The sequence below is a fragment of the Schistocerca cancellata genome, chromosome 1, assembly GCF_023864275.1.
Source record: "Schistocerca cancellata isolate TAMUIC-IGC-003103 chromosome 1, iqSchCanc2.1, whole genome shotgun sequence".
In the NCBI taxonomy this organism is placed as follows: Eukaryota; Metazoa; Arthropoda; class Insecta; order Orthoptera; family Acrididae; genus Schistocerca; species Schistocerca cancellata.
In genome coordinates this window covers 1,287,857,798-1,287,879,037 of record NC_064626.1, presented here as the reverse complement: position 1 = coordinate 1,287,879,037, position 21,240 = coordinate 1,287,857,798, and the positions used below count along the sequence as shown (strand labels likewise).

Below are 21,240 nucleotides of genomic sequence, written 5' to 3'. Positions count from 1 at the left end.
GACACTGTGTGTGTGTGTGTGTGTGTGTGTGTGTGTGTCAGTCAGCCAAGAGTGTAAACAAATGAGAACTTAGGCCAGTGCAGGAGAAAACTGAAAGTTTCATAGAGACCAATTACAGATATTTCAGTCAGTGTAATAAACTGTACACAACTATGTGCATTGCATGAAGAATGTTTGACGACTTACATTAATCACTTTCACGACCACTCTTGGCTGTGTCAGTATATGACAGTTCACTTGTGTGTGTGTGTGTGTGTGTGTGTGTGTGTGTGTGTGTGTGTGTGGGGGGGGGGGGGGGGTGGTGAGAGAGAGAGAGAGAGAGAGAGAGAGAGAGAGAGAGAGAGAGATGATCGAATCAAATTGTGTTGTCTGTGTTATGGAAGGAGTGATTACTAGTCAGTAGTACTTATATCATCAACTATTTCTATTACACCTTTACATCTCCTGCACTGATTCTCTACCTCCTGCATTCGGAAACACTGCCTTTCATTCTGTTACTGTGAACAGCTTGGAAGGGCACGGCACGAAAAAGCAGCACCATTCAGTCTTTAGAGATAACAGACTGAAAGGCAGTGCCTGTGAGTTTCTGAAGGTTTGCTGCAGACATTCAGTTGCATCTGTGTGTGGGGTTATATTTAATAGTTATTGAAAAAATAATTGTAAGTACAGTATCATATTTAGCTACTTGGATGACTGCCTCGTAGGCTACACCAGAGTAAAAAGTACGTACATACAGGAATGTTTTTTATACAAAAGTGCACCTGAAATGGCAAAACACAAGAGATGTTGCCTACCCGCCTAAAACTGGACATCATGAGAAGGCTGGAGAAGAGTGAGAACTGAAACAATTTTGTAAGTGAATTTAATAGTACATCTTCATCTATATAGGATATGAAAGAAAAAAATCAACAGCTTGAAAAATGTCACGGTCTGCTTCTGTTAAAAATCTAGATGTTAGGCAGACTCCAAATAAACATAGGTTAGGAACTACAGATAGTTTTGTGTAGGTGGTTCGGTGCTAAGAGAGCAGAGGGACAGCCATTAAGAGGGTCATTGTTAATTGAAAAGACCAAATTTTTTCATGAGGAATTAGCTTTGTGCACAGATGATAGCTCTGAAATTGCATGAGTGATAAATTCTACAGCTGCTAATTAACGGGGTGCATTTTCAGCAGAAGTAGTTGACAAACATATTGACATTGACAGACATTTGTATGAATTACTTGCTAACTGACGACATGATCTAGTAACATTTTTTCAGTCACAAGGAGGTACAAGAAGCAGTGACGAAAAAGATAATTTTTGTTGAAAAAGACCTTAATCCAAGAAATAAGGTAGCATTTCTGCAAGGTTCCAGAGGACTCGGAAGAAAGTTTCACATAAATCATCATCGGTCCTTACATGTCCGACAAATCCCATGTCCTCGATGTTGCCGAGTATCTACTTTTCCTGAAGACAGTGATACCAATTAAAGTGCATCAAATTCTTGATAACAATTTTTATTAATTAGACTTTCCTTGCTCTTATTCAAGTAAGTGGTACTTTTTTATTCCTTAACTGACATACAAAAATTATTTATACTATTAAAATTTTCTAACACTTGGAGCTTTAAATTATTTTAATAGGGCTCTACAGTATTAGACTTCAGTTTAATTTGGTTATTATAGAAAAGTAATAAGAGGGACATTAAGTAAATAAAGCAATGAATGTTTTTTAATTGATCAATTTCGGTTGAAAAATTTCAGAATTTGTCTTGGGACATCACGATATATTCTCACTTCAGCCCCTATAGTTTTGTGACGTTCCGATAGATGGCAGCACTATACATAGCTTTCAGAATGCTGTCTGTAATGGAGATGTGCTGCAACCAGAGTGCTGTCATCGAGTTTGTTTTGGCGGAAAACCAGAGCATCAAAGATATTCGTATGCACTTGCAGAAGGTCCACAAAGATCTGACATTGAAAAAAAGCAGTCAGTCATTGGGTGAGGCTTCTGTCATCATCAGAACAAGGTAGTGCAAACGTGTCCAGCGAGCCACACACAGCTGTGATTTTTGCAGTGTTGGGCTTGGGTGTTCATCACAACAAAAATGGAAACACTCTTCTCCTTCTCAATGTCAACACAAGAAGTCACAAAAGTCTGTGCACCTGAGAGGAGCTCACAAAACTTAGATTGTCCTTACTCTTCCCCCATACAGCCCTGATCTTGCACCCTCTGACTCCCATCTTTTTGGCCCAATGAAAGCTGCACTTCATGGAAAGCAGCACACGGATGACGGGCAGCGAGACCTTGGCTCCGATGTCAGCCAGTCGAATGGTAACCGTGCTGGGATACACGCCCTCCCAGTAAGCTGTCACATTGAATAAACATTATGTTAAAAATCGGATTTTATAGCCCAATAGTGGGGAATAATTGGTGGATTGGAATCTTGAATAAAACCAACCTGTTTTCAGAGATAAATATATTGCATTGCTTATTGAGCATTGTACATACTTTTAATTTTTTTAATACTCTAATATCTACTGTTGTATTTGAAAAATAAGGTACTTGTTTTCGTAAATTAAGACTACAGGTTTTGCTTTTTTATTGTTTTATTTTTAACCACATTTTTAAAAATGACCTTGATAACCCGCCATATTTAGTAATCCAGCATTAATGGATCCCTGAGCATGCTGGATTAACAAGGTCTGCTGAACCGTGTCTTGCAACTCAACCAAACTTCTGAATTCTTAATAATTTTGATCACTGTGTTATAACAGGAGAAAAAGAGAGAACTTAAGACTTAAGTAAAAGTGTCATAAGTTGTAGAGAGATATAATGGACAGGTAGGCAGCTGCACTTTTACAAGAATGGGATAAGGAAAGCATAACAGAAGTTTGAAACATGACAAAGAGAATGTGATTCGCAGAAGACAGCTATTTGTCTTCTGTCAGTTCGTCTATCCTTCCAGAAAATTCTAAAACTGGATTTATTTGACTGAGATTCAGCTCTTCTGTACCCATTCTAATGTGGTGCTATGAATGTAAGTTATGAAGCATACCGCACTAGTGTAATAGCAATGGACAAAGATAGTTCTGAAATGGAACTGGCTACATATGTTCTTGAAGTGAGAGGTCATTCTACTTCTGTCTGTGCCACCGAGAGACAGGACAAACGAAAGCTGCCACTTATTTATGGCTACTATAATGCAATGGAATGTGAACAGTTTAACAACACACCTGGAAGAATTAAACAATACGTGCGTGCTGGGGTGGAGTACAGGAGAGTTTCTTCATGTCAAATGTCTATCCCAGTAAAGAGAAAGCAACACATTTCAGGACTGCGAACTGACCATCCAGTCACTGACGTATCACTCTGCTCTCCCACAACTGATATTGTCCTTTGTGAAGTGGGGAAGGATTTACACTCCAGTGACCATTTTCCCACTTGCATCCAATGCCACCCATGAATGTTTAACAAAGCCACTGGGACACTTAACAGCAACCTTACTGTATTCTAATGTAGATCCACTGCCAAGGAAATGGTAAAGTATGTAAATACCATCATCAGCGGGGCTACTGACATCTCCTTTCCAAAGCTGTCTGTTAAACCTGGCACATGGCAAGTTCTATGCTGGAGCAAGGAATTTCATTTAGCCCGTAGGTAGGATCGGCGAGATTCTGAAAGTTCAAACATAATCCATCTGCTGACAATATTACAGCCTTTCTCATTGCTCAGGCAAAAGATTGGGCTATTATCAGGGAGAAGAAAACACTTATGGCAAGGTTGTAAAAAAACTGTTAACCATTCCACATCATGAGGAAAGGTATGGAAGTAAATACAAAGGAAAGGTGATGTGTGACCATACAGAACAAAGGTGTTCTAAGCATTACACCCCAGACACTGTAGCCCAGACGATGGTGAAATACCTCAAGCAAATTGCATCTAATGCTAGTCAAGGTTCTACATTTCAACTCATTTCAGTATTATTTGAAGATACAGTGGGGCTTTAACTCCTAAATCCAGTAACACTGGAGAATACAGTTATCCCATGTGCATGTATGAGTTAAAACATGTGCTATCTGTGTCTCTTAATAAAATACCAGGACCAAGTGCACTAAGCCATGTCGCGATGTTTGAATATTGCATTGAAGAACTGTCTCCTCATGTTTTAACAGAATTTGGTCGGAGCGACAATACTCGATTCTTGGAGGGAAGTAATTTCCTCCTGAAACCTGAATGTACCACTTTACAGCCGACAATCTAATATTCCTTGAGACAGTGGTACAAGAGGATAAATTTTTTTCTGCCATCATAGGTAGCAGTTAATGAGAATATTTTGTTACATTAAAGGGGCCTATAACATCATATGGAGGTAAAATATCTGAAACTGAATGGGGCTTGTCTACCCATCATATATCATTGTTCCTTTCTGGAAGGTAGATGTAGAATTGACAGTGCACTCTGAGACCAACATAATCAGAGAATAGTGTCCCTCAGGCGAGTGTGTTGTGTTCCTCTTTTTGCTATAGCCAACACCAACACAGTAACGACAGCCAGCGACCCTGCCAGATTCTATCTTTTTATGGATTATGTTTCAATTTTTATTAGTCTTCATCTCAAGATGAATGTTAAACTGCAACGAACCTTAAGAAAACAGTTATGGGCTAAAATACAAGGTCTTCAATTTTTCCCTGGCTAAATGAGCTGCCACTTTCAGTTGAATAAATTGTGATTTTAATAAGCCCTAACTGTGAGTGGGGGATACAACTCCTGTCTTATCAGTAATCAGTAAAGTTTTGGGGACTCATCTTTGATGATAAAAAAAAAAAAAAAAAAAAAAAAAAAACCTCGCCTGGTTTTTACTCGTGAATCATCTCAAAGTAAGTGTTCTAAAGGTACTAAACATCTTAAAGTAATTTACTGTTAGATTCTGGGGCACCCAACAATCATCATTGTTTAAACTGTGTAGTTATGGCTGTACTGTATTATGGTTGTACAGAACTGTTATAATTAAAGGCCTTGGACTCTTTCATGATGGGTGCATTAGACTGGTAACAGGAGCTTTAAAGACAAGCCTCATTGCACTTGCCATTAAGCATCCATTGGAAGTTCCTCATGATGTGGCCTACATATGTCTGCCAAGTCCCCCACTCTACAGCCTTTAATATTCTTGTCTGACCATCAGTAGGACAAGTGTTCGTAAATTGTTGAAGGGCAATGAGTGTTTGGGTTAGAACAAAGGAGCAGCTTGGAGAATTTGATATGATGGATCTGAATGTTTTAACACAGGTTTGGAGCAAAAGCAAGCCTTTTCCAAATTTTTAGAGGAGAACGGATGTTTAACGTTTATTTACACTGACGAATCTAGTTTCGCCTGTCAGTGCATTTAGGACTAGACTTCCAGTCAAATTAAGTCTTTGGCACAAAGCTCCAGAGCAAAGGCACTGGAGCAGATTAGGTACAGTTGATGGAATGACTTTCTCATTTGCTGGTTTCCTAAGTGCCCTACAGACCATTCAGCTACTGTACCCAGCATACTGTGGTCCAGAAACGTGCAAGGCACACTTTAGACGCTACAGTGTAAGGAAAAGGAAATATCATTCTGCCGAGTACCGAGCCGTGTGGGAATCCTGGAAAATGAACGAGCTGACAAGACGGCGAGGGACGTACGCAAAGACAGTAATGCTATCTCCTTCAATGCTATTACCTCATTGTTGAAGAGTGTTAAGTGGCAATGGGAGAATGTGTGACTTGACATACAAAGTAAGAAATTGAGGCTGGTGAAGCATACAGTTTTGGCCTTGTGAACATCATTCCATTCACACAGATGGAAAGAAGCAGCTCCACCGCATTTGAGAACAGGCCATTGTCCTCAAACATAGAGCCTGGTGCAACAGCAAACACCAGTGTGTCGTGCTTACGGTGTACCAGTGTCGGTGCTACGCATCTTACTCGATTAAATTTTTATATTTGGATACGGCCACAACAATTGTTCGTGGTACGATTCGTCCGACGTTTTAAACGACAGTGAGGAAAATACTGAAGTTCTGAAGATTTGGTGTGTTGGCAAGACGTGTGGCTAAGTTATTGCCTGTCATTTTTATGTTTTTCATAGAGGCTGGTTCATCTATTTTTAGTTAGTGATCAAGCCAGTCATATTATCAGAATAAGTTCTAAAATTTTGACACTATATCTATTTTTCTTTTTAATATATATTGTGAAACTGACTCAAATTTTTTGAGAACTTTGACAGCCATGTTTAGAATGGTTACTTTCCTGTTGTTATTAGCAGTAACTGAGCCACAAGTCCAGTGAATAACTTTTAGCATTTTTTAACTAATTCCCTTTTTATGACTATATTTTATTTAAACACGAGTAGAGGGCACAAACTCGCACACGAACCTACACGCTCCCGTTAGTGATTTTATTATCCACTGTAATATCTACATCTACACGATTACTCTGCTATCCACAATAAAGTGCCCGGCAGAGGGTTCAGCGAACCGTCTTCAAGCTGTCTCTCTACCGTTCCACTCTCGAACTGTGCGCGGAAAAAATGAGCACTTAAATTTTTCTGTGTTAGCCCCGATTTCTCTTATTTTGTCGTGATGATCGTTTCTTAATATATTAAATTTCAGCTTCCAGTTGCATAAGGAAAGAAACTTTACCTAGGTTTCGGCTATAATAATGTAGCCTCCTTCAGAAATGTCACAATATAAAATTAAAATTAAACGGTGCCCGATATTGGCCTTGTCATTAGTAGAAGTGATGCAGTCTTATGACTATATACTGTATTTTGACGAGGCCAGTATCCGGCATGTTTTAATTTTATATTGTGACATTTCTGAAGAAGGCTAAATTATTATAGCTGAAACCTTGGTTAAGTTTGTTTGCTTGTGCAAGTGGAGGCTGAATTCCATTCTACAGTTACTGACTTTGCTGCACCTTACTCTGTATGTAGGTGGGTGCCAGCACAATGTTTTCACAATTGGAGGAGAAAACTGGCAATTGAAGTTTCACGAGAATATCGCGTCACAACGAAAAAGCCTTTGTTTAAATGATTGTCACTCCAATTTATGTATCACGTCTGTGGCACTATCTCCCCTATTTCGGAGTAATACAAAATGAGCTGCCCACCTTCGAAATTTTTCGATATCGTCCGTCGGTCCCACCCGATGTGGATCCCGCACTTGTTTATAAGAAATCGGTTTCTGTTCTCATTGCCAGATAGTCCTCGAAATGTCAGCTGTGTGACCCCAAGGTCCATCATAACTTTCACGAAGTGAACCAAATTTTCATAAACATAGAATGTATTTTGGCAATCCAACTCTAATTGTTATTAGAAGTGTTGAAGATCTCAGCCTCATTTTAACAAATGAAGTCTTACCTTGTTTGTTAATCATTAGAATTGCTGGAGGAAAAAATTTTCCAGTTTTAAATGTGGCTTATTTAATAAAAATTCAGATGACTCAGAGTGCAGTATACGTGACATATTGTGGTATAATTGCTCAGTTAATATTGACATGTTAGATCTCGAAATGAAATCTGAGGTGTAAGGTAGGGATAGTTTTCCGCCCCCAACTCGTATTCAGTTGCCTTTAAATGCTGCTGCCCCCCCCCCCCCCCTCCCCTGTTCTTGTCACTTAATCATTTGTGACATTCGTAATGTAGAAATCATTTTGCTAGGATGTTCTTGTGGTTATGCTGTCAATTTGGTCTTCAGCTTATGCATAACTAATATATGTAATTGGTGTTTTAGCAGAATAGTTGGGCCACGCTGCATTCTAACTTGCCTCACAGAAGGAATTTCAATACCTGAAGGCCGTTCTGCAATTTACACTGTGGGAATGAGGGGACTCCTAATTAGCACCACTGGTTTTGATGGTGAACCAAAGGTAGTAATATATGGTACAAGGAAAATATTTATTCTGTGTGTTTCAGCAGTTACAATGCTTGCATCTAAAACATAATGCCTTGTATTTCAGAAAAAAATTACAAAACTGGTAGAGTTCATGGGAGGTGTTTTTACCAACAAACTAAGACAGAGTGTCACCCATCTTGTTGCACATTCTGTGCTTTCAGAGAAGTACCAGGTAAGCCCTTCATTATATCCTGCTTTGAGAATATAACTTCTCCTACATTAATATTGCAACGTGCAGTTTATTTTTGCGATATCCTTACGTGCACACCGATACTGTATTGTGCTGTGCAGGGTATTTAGTGGGAATTGCTCTCCTACCTTGTTAGCCTTTCAGTCTTTACAGTTACGTCCACAGCTAATCCACTGGTGCTCATTTTTACTAACTTTAATTTCCGTCGTGAACTATCGTACAGTGTTCTGCCTTTTTTCTGTAGTTTTCTCTGAGCAGTAAACTGACATCAGTATTAACATTGATTGTAACAATGTTTCTGCTTATCAGTAACTGTTGTGGCTCTCCTGTTTCTCTCAGTACTTCAATTTTAATCTGCAGGAACACACACAAAAAGCCTACTGTGATTTCCTTCGAGTCAAAGTTTCTGCTCCTTACAGGCATGCACTCCCTATGTAGCTGAGGAAGAATTTTGTCTCAGGATTCAGGAAGATGCTGTTTGTCAGTGGTTTGCTTTTCTGGAGAAGTGATTCTAGTACTTGGGCTTTTGTGCTTTCACATACATTGCACTTGCTCAGTCTGCTGTGAGACAGCTTCCCAAGTACTTGGATGTAGTAATGTCAGTTTTTTACCTGTAAAGTGCATTGACTACATTTACTTTTCTGACCCTTATGCATTTTCTCATTTGTATTTTTTCCTCTTTTTGGTTCCCCTTGAACTGTTGCCCCATTGCCACTGACTTCTAAAATTACATAACTGCATTGTTTGTGTACAAATTGAATAGCAGTGGTGTTGAACCAAATCTTCATCATTCCTTTTTTATAGCCTTGTCTGCACTCTTTCTTCACATATAATGGCACTCTGTTTCATGCAGAATTATTCTTCAGTCCATATAATCCATTCCTTTGTTCATCAGTTTGAATATTTTGACGGACTTTGCTGAGTGCCTTCTCTCTATATGTGAAGTGGATAAAGGCTAATTTGCTGAACATCAAAGAATTCTCAGCCGTTAACCGTAATGTGAATATTACATCTGGTGTTCCAAATTACTTTTGAAGTGTAAACAGTCATCTCGTGGACCTTCTGCTTTCGTTTGCAGGTGATGATAGTTAATGCTAGTTACCAATTTTTAGACTTGTAATAGGAGGTTGACTGCTGTGTACTAATTGCATTTCAGTGCTATGCTGGACTCAGGAATGCATGTCATAAGTGTTTCTTCAGAATTACGTATAATTTCTCCTTTTATGCATGAAAATTTTCAGTTCCAGATTTTTATGATTTTTCAATCTATTTAATGCTTAGTCATATTTGTCTTTAAATACTGTGTACAGTGATTGTCTTGGTCAGCCATATTCATATTCTAGAGAATGTACAATATGTATTCCAGCATTTGTCTTGCAGCATTGTTTGCTGTTTATTGTAACCCAATCTTCATAGCCCTTTATAGAAATATGTTCTGTCAGCTGTCTTTCCTTCATGGTGTCTGCAATTCCTGCATTCCAATCCTTCGTAGGCCTGGTCCTTTCCCACTTTCCTGAAATTATTCGTGTCCACACTTTGAGATGAGATGTGTTGCCATCTGTACTCTTCATATTGCCATACCATACCAGCTATTCCCTATCTGTCGACTGTAGTCAATGTTAAATTTATTATGGTCATTTACTTGATGTCTTGATTATTCACCCTGTTGGTATGTGGTTTTGCAACACCACCTCAGTAAGTAATTTCCATCGAGTACAGTCTTCCTGTCATTTTCTTTGTCAGTGCCCACACTTCTGATGCATATGACTTGATGCTTTCCACAAAACTCGTGTACCTCCATTTCATAATGTTAGATGTATCTGCTCAGTTACGATGCTCGATTTCCAAGTTTTATTCTGTATGTCCCGATTGTCCCTGCCGTCTACTGTCAGTGTGATACCTTGTATTTAATATGAGATTATTTTTTTAACAATTCTCTTCTCTGTTTATACGACTTACATTTCCTTTCCTATGACTACGTACTGTGGGTTCTAATATATTCGTATGCCACTTCTGGCATTCCTCTGCTAATTTTCCACATCAATAACTTGAGTCTTCTTCATTCTTGGCTACAGTCACTTGTCTACAGACAATAGGCTATACATAGTGTTATTTCTTAATTGCATAAGCATATTTTCCTCCAGATTTTAGGGGCATTATCTATGTATATTTTGAAAAACTTTGGAAATAAGCAAAAGTGCTTATAATTTCTTGTTAACTGTAATCATCCAAAACATTGTTACCTATTTTCACTATACTTCTGCTGTCTATATGGACAGGCCGCTCCATAGGGCATGGCCTCTCCAGGGTGCCACTAAGCCCACAGTTGGGCGGACACAGCTGCTGTACACTACATTCCATGTGGTCCTATTGCCCTTATTCTGCTCGTGCATGAGGCATTAGGCCATGCCTGTCTGCATGCACCCGACCGGTGCTGTAAGATTGTGCAGGCTACGACCTGACTGCCTGTGCGTATCAGCTGCCTTCCTGCCCCCTGCCATCCTAAACTGACGGGCACCAGCTGCCTGCCAGCAGGTGCTCGGACTGGAACAGCCTGATAGAAAACTTTTTCACCGTGTTGATAGAAATTGCAGGAACTTTAGAGAATATTTTCATTCACATCTGTTTCATTACATCAATCCTTAATGGAGAACACATCTTGTTTTCAGATTCTTTACCTGTACCCTTACATTGCAAATATGAAAAGGGATGTACCGTTCAGTCAGCCAGTACAAGTTGTTGTTGTATTTTTATGCATATAAACATGTAACATGTGATTGTGATTTTGGTTATTGTGACAGGAGTTCGTGTTTAGAAATACTTAAGATTTTGTAGAGGACACTTCTGTTAACATTTTGATCATTTTCATCCGGTACTAAATGCCTGTCAATTGTTTCAGAAAGCAACTGAGCAGGGCATACCTGTCATGACAGAGAAGTGGGTGCTGGAAGTGTGGGAAGCTAGCAAGCTCAGAAATGTCCATGCAACAGATGACGAATTTATGAATTATAAGTGCCCAATTTTTCACAACTTGTGTGTGACATCATCTGGGCTACCTCACAAAGAAAGAGACACGATTAAAGAGCTTATAAACAGTAATGGTACGTATGTTTCAAGGTATTGCAATTTATTAATGTTTTATCTTTGTTCTACTATCTCATCGTTAATGTGTCCTCCGTGTGAAAAGTCTTTCTATGTGAATGAAGTGTGATAGTGCTATAGTATGCCTATACGGGCCTCAGAAGCAAAGCGATACCAGTGAAATTTTCATACTTCTGACATAAATGACTTAAGTTTAGAGGTATATAAGAAAATGGTTTCAAATTTAATAACTGTTAAACCTTAGAAACTGTATTATTATATTATATGTATAAATTTCCCTCGTGGAAACAAAAGAAGGGAGAATACAGCATTTTCCGAGCTGTTAAATGGTATAATGTCATTTATGCTGAGTGACTATAAATGATTCATTAGTTTTCAGAGTTCTGTATTTTTCAAAATATTAAATGTATAAATATGATTGATACTTGAATTGAATTGTAAACTCGCAGAGTTTGCGTTGTGTCCACCAGTTGGTGTTATGGGTGCAGTGCCTTGACAAAATGGTGACAAAGTAAGAAAAGAGTTATTGTTTGTTTGAATATGCGATATGTTTATCTGTTACAACAGTGCAGCATACATTCAAAAGGAGCTGTGCAAAATAACCACCACATAAATAGAGAACTGTGTCTTAGTATTAACACTGTAAACAGAAAAGTACCAATGGACCAGATGCAACTGTAGAGAAGGTAAAAGTAAGTTTCGTACCCAGTCCAAAGAAATCATTGTTCCATGCACTTTGAATACTTCATCTGACTGTGTGGAAGATTTTGCCACAGTGATTACATTTCAAACTGTACTATCTGCAGCTCGTGCAGCAATTATAACTGAAATAACACCTAAACGAAGGACTTCCACATTGCTGGATTGGGCATCGTGATGATGATGTGGTTCTGTTCCCTTGGCCTCCCAGGTTGCCTGACTTTGTGCCCTGTGACTTTTTTCATTGGGGAAATATTACGCATTGTCTTTACATACCCTCCCCAATACCAAGAACAGTGGAATAGCTCAGAAAATGCTTCAGTGCTACTGCTGCTATGACCATTTGCAGGATGGCGCCACTTAAGATACAGAACTTGTCAGTTGGACATGTCGTGTCACCAGAATGGCATCTGTAGAGAGCAAAATGCAAACTTGCAAATTTATGGTTCTATTTGTGCATCAGCCATGTTTTTACATGAGCTTTGAAAACAAATGAATCATTTATAGTACCTCATTATTACTCTCATTTGAAGATCTTTTAGAGGAAAAGTGATAAAGATCCAAGTTGGCCGTTGTGTCAAAGAATTACTCTGCTGTGATCTGCAGATCGAACAGTAACTGTTGTTACAGCATTCACGTTGGCTGTATCTTCAAAAACAGCCTGGCTCATCATGACACTTAGTCTTCTATTGTTGCTCTTACAAGGGAACCTCCCCATTGCACCCCCCTCAGATTTAGTTGTAAGTTGGCACAGTGAATAGGCCTTGAAAAACTGAACACAGATCAATCGAGAAAACAGGAAGAAGTTGTGTGGAACTATGAAAAAAATAAGCAAAATATACAAACTGAGTAGTCCATGTGCAAGATAGGCAACATCAAGGATAATGTAAGGTCAGGAGCGCCATGGTCCTGTGGTTTGCGCGAGCAGCTCCAGAACAAGAGATCGTTGGTTCAAGTCTTCCCTCGAGTGAAAAGTTTGCTTTTTTATTTTGGCAAAGTTATGATCTCTCCATTCGTTCATTGACGTCTCTGTTCACTGTAATAAGTTTAGTGTCTGTGTTTTGCGACTGCACTGCAAAACCGTGCGATTAGTAGACGAAAGGACGTGCCGCTCCAATGGGAAACGAAAACATTTGATCGCAAGGTCATAGGTCAACCAATTCCTCCACAGGAAAACACGTCTGAGATATTCTATACGACACTGGTGACAGCATGTGCGTCACATGACAGGAATATGTTGTCGACCCACCTAAGTTGTACACTTGGCGAATGGGTAAAAAGATTCTTCTACCTTGCCTGATTTAGGTTTTCTTGTGGATGTGATAATCACTCCCAAAAATTGTGATGAAAACATAAGAGTTTGTCACATAAACTGCAACAAATGAATGCAACAGTTTCACAGTCGCACAGTTTTCCCTGTGCTCCGTCAAAACATATGTTTGTTTAGGTGTAGCGTCCCCATACTACGGCGCAGTTAACTTGCATTGGACAGATAATAATTGTCTGAAAATAAAAAATTAAACTTTTCACGCGAGGGAGCACTTGAACTAAGGACCTCCCGCTTCGCAGCTGCTCACGCTTACCAAGGGACCACGGCGATCCTGAGCTCAGACTATCCTTGATGTTGAATATCTTCCGCATGGACTACTCAGTTTGTATATTTTCCTTATTTTTTTCATAGTTCCACACAACTTCTTCCTGTTTTCTCGATTGATCTGTGTTCAGTTTTTCAAGGCCTATCCACTGTGTCAACTTATAACTAAATCTGAGGGGGTTGCGATGTGGAGGTTCCTTTGTTAGCAACTAGTAGCTAGCAATCAGGTACGTACATGTGGCTCTCATTTAGTTTTCAGTTTGGCCAAAATCTTTGTCATGTTCACTGAAAATGAGTCCATGCTGGGATAATTTATAATGAATTGAATCAGTTGATGTTTGTAAAAATATTAAAGTTCAGATTATGACAGCGAGAATAAACAATGACTTCATTCTCATGCTGTGGCATACTTTTTGAAATTTTCAACAAACAAACTTTTTCCTGTGAATGCCTTTGATCTACACTCGCATCGCTCTCTTTTTGATTGTTCTCGTCTTTATTTTCCACTTTTCTCCTAGTTCTTAATTCCAGTTGTCATTCTTCCTCCTCCTCATTTTATTCCATATTTACTTGTCACTATGTCGTATTGTCTGACAGATGGTGGTTAACATGAAGTAGTTTTGATCTTGTATTCTCTCTGGCATCTCCCCTTAATATATATATCTCCCTCCCCGAAGAGGAAACAGCTGGTTCAGAAAGCTAGTTTCTTCCTTCTTTTAAGTGCATGTAACAGTAGTATGTGGACTTTTGCATCCTTGAAAATATTTACAGGCTAGCCATTCTGTCTCACTGTACGTTAAGTGCTGCTTATTTTCAATAATCCGTATTTGTACTTTAATATTTACTGTTAAATTAAAGAAGGCACTACCTTTGAAATTAATAGTGTAAAAATAAACTAGAACTTCAAACACAATATATTTGGTCATCAGTCAAATCCAGAATGAGATTTTCACTCTGCAGCGGAGTGTGCGCTGATATGAAACTTCCTGGCAGATTAAAACTGTGTGCCCAACCGAGACTCGAACTCGGGACCTTTGCCTTTCGCGGGCAAGTGCTCTACCACTTGCCCGCGAAAGGCAAAGGTCCCGAGTTCGAGTCTCGGTCGGGCACACAGTTTTAATCTGCCAGGAAGTTTCATCAGTCAAATGTTTGTATATTGTTGTGAAATTTCTTACAAAGTTTATTGCCTGAAGATACCTGACTGATAGTTTTTGTCATTAAATGATAGTATTGATTAAAAAAGAAAAGGGATATCTTACATGATTTAATGAAGTCTTCACAATTCATAAACTGCTTAAAACATTGAGGTATAGTCATTCAGTTGGTTTGAGTTATGTTTGTACAATCAGAAGCAGAAAGTCGCTTTTCATTGTTACATTCCATGCAACGTGCTTGAATTTGAATGAGACACAACAACTTGATGCTCTTCTGGGTGCCATAACTGGATTACTTCCTTTCCTACGTGCACCACTAAAATTTCATAAGCAATGAAAGATTCTGAAACACAGGTATTGATAAGTGATAGTATGTCACTCAGCAAAAAGCAAGTGTTCCACTGTTGTGGAATTATGCCATCCTTGGACGTAACCTCTCACTGAATTTTCGGTTGTCGCAGTGAAACTTTGATTTTACGTTCTCCGGTTGTAACAGTTTTTGCAATTCTACACCATAAATTCATAACCCCTATGGAAAATCCATAAGATTAGTGCTAAAAATTTTCCAATTTTACGTTTCTCCCTAGTGAGGTTCACCTCAATTCTGTGCACTTATGTGATGTCTCACTTGATTTCGTCCTGTTTTCTTCCTATTAATATTTGATGTGACTGAGCAAGTTATATGTGGCACCGCAGATGGTGATGAAGTTAAGGTATTATTTTAGCTCATTGTGGAGAGGGGCAACATGAGAGAGAAAATGCTGACGTAATCCAAGATCGGTATAGCCAACGGAACTTGCAGCGTTTAGCTTCACCGTACAATTAAGATACAACTATTGATGGGTTGCATCAGCAGTGGTAAAACAGGAGAGTTGACACTATATGTTCCAGACAGAGTCAATACTTGATGAAGGAGCCCAGTCATCACCTTGTCTTGTGCCACTTATCTCATTCTCATCTTTTTGCTTGTATTTCTGATATACTGTATTCAGCGACAATTTTGATCATCAACCCTTCAAGTTCAAACACAAAGTCTCTAAGAATACACTTGATCAGAGTCAAGAAAACATTGGCAATTTCTGGCTAGTGAGCTGTTATTGGCTGATGACTTGTTAAATCACCCAACAGTTATTGCAGACCCTGCACCACACTAACACGCTTTGTTTTGCTCACTATGTAATATGTTTTCAGGCTGTAGCCTATGAAACATTTGTAATTCCTAAACTACTGGATTGTAAAGTATAAACAAGCACAGAAGCTATAAATCAGCTGTGCAGGAGTTTCATACTCCTCCTCATAGGTAACAATTTCACCAGCACTCAATAATGTCAACTTACATAATCAAGTTGCAAATCCATAAACAAACAAGAAAGAGATTTCAAAATTTTACGTCATAAAATAGACCTATAAGGGAAAAAAGTGGATTTTACTACTAGTAATACTGTAGGGCATGTAATTGTGAAAAGATTGCCTTTTTTGCTAATGATACATGAGGCAGTTAAGCCATTTCCCCAACACACTACTGCCACAAATTGTACGTTAAAACACAGTTCTGAGGATTCTTTCATTTTATGTTCACCTCGAAAATACCAAAAATTTATAGCCTGTATGGTGAAATAAACTGAAAACTGTGAAATACAGTGAAAACTGCTTGATTACATCTTGGTTGTTTGTTTTCTGCCTGAGCTAACAGTTACATAGTGTGGTGACATCACGCTAATCCTGTGGTTTGTAGCATATAGAGTGATAAACAGCAAGCTTATTTGGCGCCTTGTTCCAAAGTATGACTGATGTGATTGGTGTACATGGCAAATGGAGTGACCACGGCTTCCACTTAGGTTTGGTCAAACAATGGAAGCTCCAGGTGGGAATACTAACAATGTACGAGAAGATAATTGCTACTTACTGTGAACATAACATGCTAAGTTGCAGACAGGCACATTTAAGACACATACACATCAGCTTACGACCACAGCCTTCGTCAGAAAAAAGAGAACCACACACCATTCATTCACACAAGCAAGCACCTCACACACACGTGACTGCCAACTCTGGCAGCTCGGGCCAGAATGCAACTATCGTGCGATGGTAGCAGCAATCTGGAGGTGCCAGGGATTGGAAAGGGGAAGGAATAGCAGTGTACAGGTGGAGGAAGAGAGGAGCACTCTTGGGCGGAATGTGCAGTTACCAGAAAAACAACAGGCCCAGTGTCAGGAGATTGTGGGATAGGGAGGTGGGGAAAACAGAGTGGAAAAGCAGAGCAGTGGAGAAGATACAGACGAGAAAGTCCCTGCTCACTCCGCCAGACAGCGCTCCTCTCTTCCACAACCCATACACTGCTATCCCTTCCCCACCCACTCCAGATTGCTGCTACCATTCCACATGGTAGTTTCATACTGGCCCAAGGTGCTGGATTTGGCATTCGGCTGAATGAATGGTGTGTTTTTCTCTTTTTCCAATGAAGGCTGTGGCCAAAAGCTTCTGTGTGATTCTCTTTTAATTGTGCCTGTCTGCAACTTATCGTGTTATCTTTATGGTATGGAGCAACCTGTCTTTTCCTACATTGTTTGATATTCCACTGAGGTTTAAATTATATGGTTATACCTCGTATGCTGTTCACTACAGTGGATTAATTTTGCTTGCTGTAGTTTTGCTTCGAACCTATCGACAGAATGCGTAATGTATCTTGCTTGTACCAGCTACAGCCTTTGTAGGCTACTCCATTTGCTGTGTGCGGCACCACAATTAACAGGATGTGTTCAGTGAACAGTTGTGCGATGGCATGTTAGTCTTTGTTGCAGCCCTCAGTGGTGTTTAATGCTTTGTGATGACAGGCAGATTGCCACAAATGTAACAGATTCCTGGGACAGAGAACACTGAAATCACAGCAGGCTTAACTTTATTTCATATTCATTGACATAAACAAACACATGTGAAATAAAACTTGTGTGTATGTATACTGTATTTTATGGACTATGACACACCGTAATCTTTAAGCAGTTTTTAAAACAATAACATTTTTACAATTTTTGTTATTAGATTACAAAGCCAGAAAAAAACTTCCATTATAAAACTTAACTGATCTTCAAAATCCCTAAATTCATCATCTGAACTTTCTTCCTCGCCATTCTCATCATTATCCTCTTCATACATAAGATGGCCTTCACTGCCATCAAGAGCATTACTTATATCCCACTTCTTGAAAGATTTAACAATCATGTCTTCTCTCATTCTAGACCAAGACTGTTTTATCCACTGATACGCTTGTTTGACTGTAGGTCTTTTAAAGCTCCCTTCGGCATAGATCCGTGTTGGGTATCATCCATTTGTTCCATTCCTCTTATGTGCACTTCAAATGCTTTATTTATTGAGACATCAAGAGATTGTTGTTGTCAAGTAAGTCCTCATGGAATAGCAGGTAGCTCTAGATTTCCCTGTCTCAGTTTCTCTTTCACAGAATTTTTCAAATGATTACTAAACTGATCTAGCACAAGAAGAGAACTACTCTTAAATAAAAAACCTTTGCTTCTCTCCCATACTCTGTAAATCCATAATTTCACACCAGCCTCATTCATCTAAATCTTGTTATGTAAATGAACACCACCACCTGGCAGCATTTTAAAAGGTTTTGGCTTGTTTTGCTCTTGAAAATGGTCTTGGATTAAGTTTAGCACTGTCAGCACAACATGAGAGGACAACATTGTAGTGCATTTTTTCATGTCCACTTGTTTTTTAGTTAGTTTTTGCACCTTTCATGGCAACAGGCCTGTTACTCGGCACATCAAACGTCAGTGGAGTTTTGTCTGTATTTACCATTCGGCTTACTCCCACATTGATTTTCTTTCGATGTTGAAGAATAAAGTGATGGAAAGATAATATTTTCTCTTCATACTCTTGTGGCCTTTACGGAGATATTTTGGTTTTGATTTGCTTTCTAAGTCCATGATGCTTGATAAACCTGTAGCACGAACTAACTCCACCCTTAGTCTGTCAAGTTCCATTGTAGCATTAGCTTACAATTGGGCATTTGAATCATTTTTGTATTAATTCCGAAGCCATTTTGATGGTGTCCTTGAATCCATTTCAGTATGTCGTCTTCTAGTTTCGGGTGTTTTGCAGAGTGTCCTCCCCCCTCTCTCTCTCCCCCACCCCTCTCATCCCTCCCAGTAAGTCTCCCCTGGCCTGGGGTTCTGGCTGACTTTTCTAAACTATACCCCCTTTCCCTAAACCACTCCAGTCCTTTTCTTTCATCCCTTTTCCTTCCCCTTCAACTCTTCTGCCGGAAAAAGGAGCCAACTGGCTCCAAAAGCTTGTAAAAGTTAAACCATTTGGTGTGTGTGTGTGTGTGTGTGTGTGTGTGGTGTGTGTGTGTGTGTGTGTGTGTGTGTGTGTGTTCGTGTTCGTGTGTTCGCCTGCCACCGCTTGGTGAGTAGTTTTTTTTATCAACCTATTTAAATTATAATATCAGCAACAGATTGATTTCATTGTTACAAAGTAAGTTCTGCGATATTTCGACACTGTGCCATGTAAAGTAGAACCAATAGGAAGCAAGAACGTTCCCTACATCACAAGCAGAAAACAAGATGCCATAATGTATTTATCATGTTCAGCAGAAGCCCATATTCGATGGGTTTTATGTTTTTAAACACCAGCACATTGAATGTCATGAGAACAAATCATTATTGACGTGATTTATTGTAATAAAATGATGGGAAACGTCATATTGGTGGTTAAAGAATTTTCATGTCATGACTCATATGTAATGATAGTAAGCCGTTTTTAAAGCAACGACTTATTTAAAATTCATGAAAATTGGTCTTTCTTATTAGGATTTGTTATATAATTGTGAGCAACATTTAGGCGATTATAGTAACAAAAAGTATGATACAACACAAGTTGTCAAATGGCGTAGTAGATTGTGACGTCGTAATAAGGAACTGAGAACAAATAAGATGAGGGTTCTTGTCCCATTGTATTAATACTTTTTTTCACCTTCGTGTTTTCTAAAAGGTTGTGGGAGTTTCATACAAAAATAAAGGATGTAGTAATGTATGATGTTCTATAAATATAAGTGCATTCTCTGTCAGAAATATGTATGTTTGATTTGGTGAACTTTTATAAGTTGATGCCTTTCCTGAGTGGACACGTAGCTTTCATTTTTTTTGTATTACATATTCACAAATATAAAGTTTTATTTATGTATACCACAGACAGAGCAACATGACTAGCGTATGGTCAGGAAAGGAAATGTTCTTTTTAAGAGAACTAATGAATGAATTCTCTGTGCATCCATTTTTGTGAACAAACCCTATTGGTTTGTGAGCCAGATAAACCTGACAGCTGCCACTGGAGAGTGCTGATAGTGCAAAATCATGTCACCCAGCACGTGCCAGATCTATATGCACGTCAACGTTAGCTGCCTCGCCCCGTATGCTGACGGATTTTAGGGCAGTACGCCTAGTCGGTATAAATACTGATACATCACTGAATGAAAGAAAATCTAATTTTCACAAGTTAGTTTTTAATACATCTACATCTATTCCCTGTCAGGAACTACTTCACAAATGTTTGAGGTCTTAAAGTTGAAGTATCACCGACTGCCCTCAAATTACACTTCAGTAAAAACTGATGTACCTTTCACATGAACAATTCAAGATACTGAAAAAGGTTTTGGCACGTGATAGTGCACGAGAGAGTATTTCGCTGTGTGGTTAGTGATACTAATTCGTATCTACAAATATACTGAGGCTACTAGTTGACTATCATGCCGTGCAAAGTTACTTATTATCCAAACCTTATATTGAACAGGAAAAGAAATAAAATCTGTATACAGTGTAACACTAACATGTCACCTCCTGTGCATCTCACCCACATCCACTACCAGTAGTTTTTGATGAGTGTGAGGGAATGGAAGTGGAGGAATCCTGTCCACATTAAACTGTAATCTCCACATAACTGTAAGTCAGTTCTAAGGTTCGAGGGAGGTGAGGGCATACTGCCCTAATGGGACTATGCCTATTAAAGCATCTTTCAGCTCAAACCAAGCTTCCTGTAGAGGACAGCTTTATCTTCCAGTACACTATATGCATACTAGATATGGCTGAAATTTCTCCAGGTGTCCCAGAGCTATGCTGAAAGGTACAGGAATAACACTAATGATGATTATGAACAGTGCTAACGTGCATGTTTACTTGCTTATTACCGGTTTCTTCGAATTACGGGATATGCATCACACTGCAGTGCACTGCTTTCCAGGTTCAGTGGCAATCTCTTGTGCTGTTTAGCAGATGACAGGAAGTGGGGGCCATGGGTGTTTCGTTGTGTGGTGTGTTGAGGTTTTGCTTTTAGGTGATTTATGTGCAATAATGTGTGCCCACCAGAAAGAGTTAAGTTTTTAAACTTCAGGTCACACAACTATGTATTGGAAGGACTTCCCCTGACCAATTCAGTTACACTTTGAGTTGCTATATAACATGACGATGAGAACTTGCTAAGAACTCAAAACAGGTTGTGATACCATTTATGACCTGAAGCTGAAAAATAAATTTTGTATTTTTGTGTGAATTTAGTATCTACAGTCTCTTGGAAAAGGCATCAAA

The 21,240-nt window shown here is 39.0% G+C and overlaps 1 protein-coding gene across 2 annotated transcripts in view; it reads left to right on the top strand.

The window, feature by feature from the left end:
* The window catches only part of LOC126095167 (DNA topoisomerase 2-binding protein 1-A-like), a 304,515-nt gene that overhangs the window by 41,615 nt on the left and 241,660 nt on the right, over positions 1-21,240 (top strand). Inside the window, exons 3-5 of one of the 2 annotated variants that reach the window (XM_049909903.1) lie at positions 7,744-7,876; positions 7,967-8,074; positions 10,992-11,193. In XM_049909903.1, coding sequence (XP_049765860.1) covers positions 7,744-7,876; positions 7,967-8,074; positions 10,992-11,193 — 443 coding nt within the window. Of the gene's footprint in view, positions 1-7,740; positions 7,877-7,966; positions 8,075-10,991; positions 11,194-21,240 lie in introns of both variants that reach the window. The other variant, XM_049909895.1, reaches the window with a different exon arrangement.